The 10,959-nt window shown below is 37.0% G+C and overlaps 1 protein-coding gene across 1 annotated transcript; it reads right to left on the bottom strand.

Moving 5' to 3' along the window:
* Nucleotides 1–9,197: 9,197 nt before the first annotated feature.
* Nucleotides 9,198–10,127, bottom strand: LOC106800115 (olfactory receptor 5AK3-like). Its single transcript, XM_014793099.1, has one exon. It carries the CDS (start codon nucleotides 10,125–10,127, stop codon nucleotides 9,198–9,200), a length of 930 nt encoding a protein of 309 aa, XP_014648585.1.
* Between the last annotated feature and the right edge of the window lie 832 nt (nucleotides 10,128–10,959).

Raw genomic sequence — 10,959 nt, forward strand, 5'->3', positions numbered from 1 at the left:
GTAGGCTATAAGCTAAGGATACAGTTGGCTTCTACAAGCTGAAAAAATCAAGGAAATGGATCTCCCCTAGACTCCCCCAAAAGGAACACGGCCTTGCTGACACTTTGTTCTAGAGACTCATTTTGGTCTGCTGACTTATAGAACTGTAAGATAATAAATTTGCATTGTTGTAAGCCACTAAATTTGCAGTAATTTGTTACAGCAGCAACAGAAAATGAATACACCTCCAATGGTAACTTTTTGCAAGATGATAGTATAATATCACAACCAGGATATCGATATTGATGCAATCCACTGATTTTATTCAGATTTCCCCATTACTGTGCTTGTTTGTTAAGTTCTATAAAACTTTATCACTTCTGTAGTTTCCTCTACTCACCACCATAGTCAAGAAACTGAACAGTTCCCAAACCACAAGGATCCCTTGTATTGTTTTTTTATAACCACTCCCACTCCATCCTTTTCCTCCTCCTTCCCCCACCCCTACTTCACTGCATCCCGAACCACAGGTAACAACTAATCTCTTAAATAAATGGAACCATACAGCATATAACCTTTGGGATTGGCTTTTTTCACTTAGTACAATTCTCTGATGATTCTTCCAAATTGTGTGTATTAATAGTGCATTCATTTTTCTTTCTTTTGCTACATATTCAGCAGGCTTTTATTACTAATTCATATTTTAAATAAATTTTTTTCTTTATTGTGAAATTTTTTTTGTACATTATTGTTTGTCAGTCACCATATAAATGCCTCCCTTCACCCCTTGTGCCCACCCCTCACCCCTCTTGCCCCTGGTAACAACCAAACAGTTCTCTCTATCCGTGTGTTGGTTTATCGCCCACTTATGAGTGAAATCATGTGGTGTTTGTCTTTCCCTGTCTGGCTTATTTCACTTAACATAATACCCTCCAGGTTCATCCATGTTGTTGCAAATGATATGATTTTATATTTTTTTATGGTTGAGTAGCATTCCATGGTGTGTGTGTGTGTATATATATATATATATATATATACACACACACACCACATCTTCTTTATCCAATCATCAGTCGAGGGACGCTTGGGTGGCTTCTGTGTCTTGGCTATAGTGAATAATGCTGCAATGAACGTATGGGTGCATAGGCCTCTTTGGATTGTTGATTTCAGGTTAGTTGGATAGATATCCAGTAGTGGGATAGCTGGATCATAAGCTATTTCTATTTTTAATTTTTTGAGGAATTTCCATACCATTTTCCATAGAGGTTGCACCAGTTTGCATTCCCAGTGGCAGTGAATTAGTGTTCCCATTTCTCCACAGCCTTTCCAGCATTTATTGTTTCTTGTCTCGGTGATTATGGCCATTCTAATGTATGTAAGATGATATTTTAGTGTGGTTTTGATTTGCATTTACCTGATGATTAGTGATGTTGAACATCTTTTCATGTGCCTATTGGCCATCTGTATATCTTCTTTGGAGAATTGTCTGTTCATTTCATCTACCCATTTTTTGATTGGGTTGTTTTTTTGTTGTTCAGTTGTGTGAGGTCTTTGTATACTATGGAGATTAATCCCTTGTCAGATATATGGTTTAGAAGAATTTTTTCCCAGCTGGTGGGTTGCCTATTCATTATGATCCTGGTTTCATTTGCCTTGTAGAAGTTCTTTAATATGTTGTCCCACTTATTCATTTTTTTCATTTGTTTCCCTTGTCCGAGTAGACATGAAATTCAAAAAGATCCGTTTATGATCAATGACAAATAGTATACTGCCTATATTTTCTTCCGGGAGTTTTATAGTTTCAGATCTCACCTTCAGGTCTTTAATACATTTTGAATTAATTTTTGTGTATGGCGAAAGAAGATGGTCTACTTTCATTCTTTTACAAGTGACTGTCCAATTTTCCCAGGACCATTTATTGAAGAGACTTTCCTTTCTCCATTGTATGTTCTTAGCTCCTTTGTCAAAGACTAGCTGCCCGTAGATGTGAGGTTTTATTTCTGGACTTTCAATTCTGTTCCATTGATCTGTGTGTCTGTTTTTGTACCAGTACCATGCTGTTTTGATTACTATCGCTTCATAGTATGTTTTGAAGTCAGGGATGGTGATGCCTCCAGCTTTGTTCTTTTTTCTAAGGATTGCTTTAGCTATTTGGGGTCCTTTGTTGCCCCATATGAATTTTAGTATTCTTTGTTCTATGTCTGTGAAGAATTTCCTTGGGATTCTGATTGGCATTGCATTTAATCTGTAGATTGCTTTAGGTAATATGGACATTTTAACAATGTTTATTCTTCCAATCCATGTGCATGTGATATTTTCCCATTTCTTTATGTTATCATTGATTTCACTCAATAATATCTTATAGTTTTCCTTGTATAGGTCTTTCACTTCCTTGGTTAAGTTTATTCCTAGATAGTTTATTCTTTTTGTTGCAGTTATAAATGAGATTGTCTTCTTGAGTTCTTTTTCTGTTAGTTAGTTGTTGGCATATACAAATGCAACTGATTTCTGCAAGTTGATTTTGTACCCTGCAACTTTGCTGTAGTTGTTAATTATTTCCAATAGTTTTCCAATGGATTATTTAGGGTTTTCTACCTATATGATCATGTCATCCTGAAACAGTGAGAGTTTCACATCTGTGTTACCTATTTGTATTCATTTTATTCCTTTTACTTGCCTAATTGCTCTGGCCAGAACCTCCAGTACTATGTTGAATAAGAGTGGTGAGAGTGGGCACCCTTGTCTTGTTCCTGCTTTCAGATGGTTGGCTTTCAGTTTTTCCCCATTGAGTATGATGTTGGTTGCTGGTTTCTCATATATGGCCTTTGTTATGTTGAGGTACTTTGCTTCTATACCCATTTTGTTGAGAGCTTTTATCCTAAATGGGTGTTGGATCTTGTCAAATGCTTTCTCTGCATCTATTGAGATGATTGTATGGTTTTCATTCCTCATTTTGTTAACGTGGTGTATCACATTGATTGATTTGCAGCTGTTGAACCATCCTTGTGTCCCTGGTATAAATCCCACTTGATCACGGTGTATGATCTTTTTAATGTATTACTGTATTCAGTTTGCCAATATTTTGTTGAGGAGCTTTGCATCCCAGTTCATCAGGGATATTGGTCTGTAGTTTTCCTTTTAAGTATTGTCCTTGTCTGGCTTTGGTATCAGGGTGATGTTGGCTTTATAGAATGTTTGGGGAAGTGTTATATCTTCCTCTACTTTTTGGAATAGTTTGAGAAGGATAGGTGTTAAATCTTCTTCGAATGTTTGGTAAAATTCTCCAGAGAAGCCATCTGGTCCTGGACTTTTATTTTGGGGGAGGTTTTTATTACTGTTTCAATCTCTTTACTTGTGATTGGTCTATTGAGATTCTCTATTTCTTCTTGATTCAGTTTTGGGAGGTTGTATCAGTCTAAGAATTTATCTATTTCTTCTAGATTACCCAGTTTGTTGGAATATAGTTTTTCATAGTATTCTCATATAATCCTTTGTATTTCTGTGGTATCCATTGTAATTTCTCCTTTTCATTTCTAATTTTATTTATTTGAGCCTTCTCTCTTCTTTTCCTTAGTGAGTCTGGGTAAGGGTTTGTCAATTTTATTTATTTTCTCAAAGAACCAGCTCTTTGTTTCATTGATCCTTTCTACTGTATTTTGGTTTAGATTTCTTTTATTTCTGCACTGATATTTATTATTTCCCTCCTTCTGCTGATTTTGGGTTTTGTTTCTTCTTCTTTTTCTAATTCTGTTAGGCATAAGTTGAGGTTGCTCACTTGAGCTTTTTCTTTTTTGTTAAGGTGGGCCGGTATTACTATCAGTTTCCCTCTCAGGACCACTTTTGCTGCATCCCATATGAGTTGGTATGGTGCATTTTCATTTTCATTTGTCACGAGATATGATTTGATTTCTCCTTTAATTTCATCAATGATCCATTGGTTGTTCAGTAGCATGTTGTTTAGTCTCCACATCTGTGTCACATTTCTGGTTTTTTTTTTTTTCCCCCTTATAGTTGATTCCTAGCTTCATGGCATTATGGTTTGAAAAGATGCTTGTTATGATTTCAATCTTCTTAAATTTATAGATGCATGCCTTGTTTCCCAACATATGGTCTATTCTTGAGAACGTTTCATGTGTGCTTGAGAAGAATGTGTAACCTGCTGTTTTTGGATGGAGTGCTCTCTCTATATATCTATTAATTCCATCTCATCCAGTTTTTCATTTAAGTCCATTATTTCCTTATTGACTTTCTGTCTGGATGATCTATCCATTGATGTAAGTGGGGTGTTAAGGTCCCCTACTGTTATTGTCTTGTTGATATCTCCTTTAGGTTTGTTAATAGTTGCTTTATGTCTTTATGTACTTTGGTGCTCCTGCGTTGGGTGCATATATAAGTGTTATTTCTTCTTGGTGGAGTGTCCCTTTTATCATTGTACATTGCCCCTCTTTGTCTCTCATTACAAGTTTTATCTTGAAGCTTACTTTGTCTGATATAAGTATGGCAACACCTGCTTTATTTTTTTTGCCATTAGCTTGGAGCATTATCTTCCATCTTTTCACTCTGAGGCCATCTTTGTCTTTAGAGCTGAGATGTTTTTCCTGGAGGCACCATTTTTTGGGTCTTGTTTTTTAATCCATCCCACCACTCTGTGTCTTTTGATTGGAGAGTTCAGCCCATTTACATTTGGGGTAATTATTGATATATGAGGGTTTAATGTTTCCATTTTATTGCTCATTTTCTTGTTCTTTTGCATTTCTTTTGTTTCTCTTCCTATTTGTTTCTGACTACCAATTCAGTTTGATAGTTCCATATGATGCTTCTCTTAGTTTTCTCTTTATTTATTGTGTGTGACTCTGTTCTGATTATTTGTTTAGTGGTTACCATGAGGTTTGTATAAAAAATCTCATGGATGTGACATTCCATTTTCTGATGGCCTCTTATTCCCTTAGACTAAGTCAATTCAATCCCTTTCCTTTTCTCCTTCTAAGTTATTGTTGTCACAACTATTCTGTCTTGTGTCGTGAGTTTGTGGTTAAAGAGATGAGGTTCTATTTATTTTTGATGTTTTCCTTCCCTTGAACTTAGGTTTTATAATTAAGTGTTTGCTAATCTATTCTGATAGAGAACTGCACTTTTTCTGGTTTTGTTGAACTATTTTCCTCCTTTTTCAAATATTTGTATCCCCCTTCTCTTTTTTTTCCCCAGGCATGAGGGCTTTCTTGAGTTCTTCTTGTATGGGGGTCTTGTAGCAACGAACTCCGTTAGCTTTTGTTTATCAGGGATTGTTATTATTTCTCCATCATATCTGAAGGATATTTTTGCTGGATAGAGTATTCTTGGCTGAAGGTTTTTATCTTTGATAATTTTGAATATGTCGTTCCACTCTCTCTTAGCCTGTAAAGTTTCTGTCAAGAAATTGGCTGAGAGTCTGATAGGAATCCCTTTGTATGTTATTTACTTATTTATATTTTTGTCTAGCTGCCCTTAATATTTTTTCTTTGTCATTGACTTTTGCCAGCTTTACTACTATATGCCTTGGAGAGGGTCTTTTCATGTTGATATATTTAGGAGATATATTGATTTCATTCACTGGTATTTTCAGCTCCTTCCCCAGGTTTAGGAAGTTCTCAGGTGTTATTTCTTTGAACAAGCTCTCTGCTCCTTTTCCCTCTCTTCTCCCTCTGGAGTACCTATAATCCTTATGTTGGATTTCCTAATTGAGTCAGATCTCAGAGAGTTTCTTCATTTCTTAAGACTCTGGTTCTCTTTCCTCCTCCATCTGAAGCATTTATTCATCACTGTCCTCAATATTGCTAATTCTTTCCTCCATATTGTCAGATCTGATGTTTCAGGTTTCCAGATTTGTCTTTATCTCCTCTATTGTGTTTTTCATCTCTAAGATTTCTGATTGGTTTTTCTTTATATTTTCAATCTCTTTTGTGAAGAAATTCCAGATTTCATTGAATTGTCTATCTGTATTTTCTTGTATTTCATTAAGCTTTTTTATGATAGCTATTTTGAATTCTCTGTCATTAAGGTTATGAATTTCTGTGCTTTCAGGGTTGATTTCTGGGTGCTTGTCATTTTCCTTTTGGTCTGGGGAGTTAATATATTTTTGCATAGTGCCTGTTGGCTTTGGCTTATTTTTCATCATATTGAAAATATCTGATTGCAGTTTCCTCTTGCCGCCACTGGGTGGGGGTCAAGAGTTGTGTATTCTGTGCCTGCCTCAATCTGAGGGAGCTCTGGTTTGCCCATGGCTGAGCTGACGTGTGGCTGAGCTGAAGCATAGCTGGATTGAAGCACTGCTGAGCAGAGGCTGCTGGGGCTGGAGCGTGGGAACAGCTGGAGCTAGAGCACAGGAACAGCTGGGACTGGAGTGTGGCTAGGCCAAAGCAGCTGGGGCTTGGGAGCGGGTGATCTGAAGAAGCCGGAGCTGGAGCACGGCCAAGCTTCAGTGCAGCTGAGTGGAAGCAGCTGGAGCTGGAGTATGGGAACAGCTGGATCTGGAACACTGCTGGGTTGAAGCAGCTGCAGCTGAAGTGTGGCTGGGCCAAAGAAGCAGGAGCTGCAGCTGGAGCACCACTGGGCCCAAGAAACTGGAACTGGAGTGCAGCTGGGCAGAAGTACCTGGTGCCAATCTGTTGGAGTCTGAACGCGGCCAAGCCAAAGCAGCTGGACATTCATTTTTATTCTTCAGTGATTTCACATTTTAAGAGGGTTTCCACTCGGTGGTTGAGCTTTGGGATTCTGCTTCATGGATATTTGCTTCGCCTTAATCCTGTCTTGGCCTCTAACTACCCTTCCAGTTGGCTCTCTCAGGCTCCTGGGCTGCTATTCTAGGCTGTGAATGAGTCCTACATTTCAATCCCTCCCTTTCCTTGGGAAACAGCATCTTTATAAAACACTTTTTTGAGTGACTCAGGTGCTTACTTAATCTGTTACTAGAGATAGTATCTGATTCCATTATGGGTGCTCAGTGATTCTATACTAGGCCCTCCGTAAATGTTTGAAACTGCAAATAAATAAATGGCTGTGCAAAGTATTGACTCAGTCAAGCTTGGGGTCTATATTTCCTGTTTTCCTCAGTCTAGGGTGGGCCCAAACAGCCTAAAGTGTAGCTGATGATTTATGAAACAATGTATGATTATGCCACATCAGACCATCACTAATCCATATAACGTCAGAAAGGAAGATTCTCTCTTGGATAAGTGCTAACAGTCACTAATCATCCCCAGGCCAGAACCCAGAACAACTCTTTCCTCCTTCATATATGCCTCGGGGATTTCATTGCTGTTGTCTATTTGTCACAGAGCTTATTTCCTTTTGGGATTTCTTTCACTCCAGTATTGAATGCACAATGATATGTGACTCTCCATTTTGTGCCCTATTTCCAATTTGGCCACTTAGACTTCCCAACATGTACTAAGCTTTTGTTTTTTATCACCTTTCTCCCATCTTTATTGAGGTACAATGACCAAATTTGTATATATTTAAAGTGTACAAATTGATATTTTGATATTGGTATACATCATAAAATGATCACCACAATCAAGCTCATTAGCATAACAATCACCTCACATAGTTATTGTATTCTTTCTTTTTAGGGGGGGTGATATTACTTAAAGTATACTTGACATCTTAGCAAATTTCAATTGTATGATACAATATTTTAACTATAGTCACCATACTGTACATTAGTCTCCAGTTTTCCCCTCCAAGGGCTCAGGACATCCTCTGTCTATTTTGCCAATGACTCTCCAGCACCTGCCCCTGGTCCTGGAATTTGAAGATACCTGGGCCTGCCTTGGGTAGACGATCTCTTCCTTTATAAAGACAAACATTTTGCTGGGGAGATTCTGGTCATTGTACATGGATTTCAGATTAATTTTTTCTCTTCTTTTAGAAGTTATGCAGGATATTGTATTTGAAAAATATATCTCCTTCTCATGCCCCAAACTCTTTGAGATGTTACTTAACAGTACATTTTCTGGGCAGTTCATTAGACTGTCTACTGTTATTCTGGTGTGAAACTTCCTTTCCTTTTCTTTTTTTTTTGGTGAGGAAGATTAGCCCTGACCTAACATCTGTTGCCAATCCTCTTTTTTTTTTTTCCTGAGGAAGATTGGCGCTGGGCTAACATCTGTGCCCATATTCCTCTACTTTATAAGTGGTGCATAGGTCCACACCTGAGATCTGAACCTGCAAACCCTGGGTCATCAAAGTGGAGCATGTGAACTTAACCACTATGCCACTGGGCCAGCCCCTGAAACTTGCTTTTTCATCTAGAGAGTATAGCATCTCTAGATCCCTGTGGAGATTTTCATCAATCTTTCTAATAAGCACCTTCAATCTATCTACTAACACTTTTTCGTCAACAGTTTATCTTCCTGATTCAAAGGGCTGTTGGCCTCTCTTCAACTTCTCATTGAATTCCTATAGTTAAAGTTGTTTCTCTGGACTAAAGTGATTGGTATGCCTTTCATAAATGAATGACCATTGTTTACTTTTTTGGATCCATCCATGTTCTAGATTTTCTATCTCCACTGGAGAGAGATATAGAAAATGTTTCTAGGAGTTTCCTTACCCTATGCAAGAAAGAGATGCATTCAGAATAAAGAGAATGACAAAAGACTAACGATAAAAGGAAGTCATAACCTCACACAAGAGATAAGTGTTTTCAATTGCTAGAGAATGTAACTAATATGAGACTATTAGGTAGAACATATAGCCTGAAGGTGCTCTCCAAAGAAATATGTTTATTTTACATTAAGGTTTATGCTATAATTGGAAGAGAACATATAAAGAGCCTCTTTGTGGGCAATTTAAGAAATCTGTTTATATGAAGGGATACTAATGAACTTCAATTTTAATATTGATTATATACAAAATTGGGATTGCCCAGGCTTTAATAACATATTTGAAATATATCTGAAAGAAATAAATACACTGTAAAGTCTATACATCTTAATATTTTAAATAATTTCAATAAAGCCCTTCTTCATGGGTAGTATGAGATATGTTTTTCAAACTATATTTACAGGAAAATTACTCTCCTGAGATGTTACTATATTCTCACATTCTAAGAACTTATCTGTTGAAACAGGTAGCATTGGTTTAAGATGTGAATGTGATCCTAATTTCAGAAACAATAAACAGTGGTCAAATATCTCTGCTGAATGCTTTCATGTGCTGAATTTTAACAATTCCATTCCAATCTAGATGAAATATTTCCCCATCAATTTTATAGCTTCTTTTACCTCCTTATTTCTCAAACTATAGATCACGGGATTCAACATGGGAATCACAATACCATAAAATATGGAGGCCACTTTCATATTCTCCTGGGAATTATTAGAATGAGGCTGGACGTACATGTATGACAGGGTTCCATAGAAAATGGTGACAGTTGTAAGGTGAGAAGCACATGTGGAGAATGCTTTTTTCCTCCCTGCAGTAGAAGACATCTTTAGGATGGCGACCATGATGTATATGTAGGAAAAGATGACAACTAACACAGTTAACATCAAATTAAATCCCACAAAGACAACAAGTAGCATGATGTTGATGTCAATGTTGGAGCAGGAAAGGATGAGAATTGCGGGAACATCACAGAAAAAGTGATTGATGGCATTGGATTTGCAGAAGGACAGTGAAAATGTGAAACCCGTGTGTACAGAAGCATTTATTGAGCCTATGACATATGAACCAGCTACCAATTGTATGCAGGTTCTTCGAGACATGACTAGGGGATAGCGAAGTGGGTTACAGATGGCTACATACCGATCCACTGCCATAGCAGCCAGGAGGTAACAGTCACTGGTAGCAAATGTTGCATATACCAATAATTGTGTGACACAGCCCCCAAAGGATATTGATTTATTTTCTACTGTCAAATTTTGTAGCATCTTGGGAGTGATAGCAGAGGTATAACAGATGTCAACGAAAGCCAAATGTTGTAGGAGAAAGTACATGGGTGTTTGAAGTCTGGAATCTGTCCTCATGAGTAGGATCATTCCAACGTTACTCACCATGGAGGTCACATAGATCACTAGAAACACAATGAAGATGACATACTTCAATTTGCGTTGGTCACTGAATCCCAGAAGAAAGAATTCAGTCACTTCAGTGCTATTTCCTTGTGGCATGGCTACAAAAGTCTAGAAAGGATCAAGCGCAGGACCAAGAAAAGAAGGGAAATATTGGTAACTTATTGAAAGGATAAGCCTTTAACATTTCATATCACTTTATTTGAATTGGATTTTCATGGCAAATACTCCCAACATGGTTTATATCTCCTGAAATATTCCTCATATTTTCTTGATAAGAAACCACCACATAAACAGTGATATGTGCGCAATGGATTCATTTTCAAAATAAAGAATATTGACTTCTAATATGTGTGATTCTAAGAAATATAGATTAAAACATGTCTCCACTATATTAAACAGGTATCCATATTTGCTTAAAGCAATATGTCAGTATGATTTTTTACCTTTTCAACAAGCTATAGTTTTTATCAGCCATTTATCATTTTAATCCTGGTTCAAACTCCTGAAAATAGTAGAATTAATTACAGAATTTTCTGAGATATGTTATGGTCCACATGTGTTTGAAGGTTTCAGGGTGTCTGTGCTACTGTCCTTAGCATGCACCTTCCATTTAGGTGACATTCTTTACAAGCCAGATAATCCTCTCATTTTACATATAAATACATATATGTATTGGTTTCTGAGAGATAGATTTGCATTTCCCATTGAATTGTCTTTCTTTTTAGTTATAACCTAGCTGCAGGACAAATCATCATTAAAAAATTTTATTAATACATAATGATAGCTTATTTTTAGTGATAAATCTCTTTGTTTTCTACTTTGAGTCATGCTACCCCTGTATCTGGTTAGGTAGACAGCTGAGATGTCTTCATCCATGATTTTTAATATATTGAAAGTCCTCAAACTCCCTGATTCCAATGCCTTTACT

The sequence above is a fragment of the Ceratotherium simum genome, chromosome 34 (genome assembly GCF_057802395.1).
Source record: "Ceratotherium simum simum isolate JZ-2026a chromosome 34, ASM5780239v1, whole genome shotgun sequence".
Classification (NCBI taxonomy): Eukaryota; Metazoa; Chordata; class Mammalia; order Perissodactyla; family Rhinocerotidae; genus Ceratotherium; species Ceratotherium simum.

Bases quoted from the DNA above. Each gene is read 5' to 3' on its own strand.
- LOC106800115 (XM_014793099.1), bottom strand. From the start codon at position 10,127: ATGCCACAAGGAAATAGCACTGAAGTGACTGAATTCTTTCTTCTGGGA.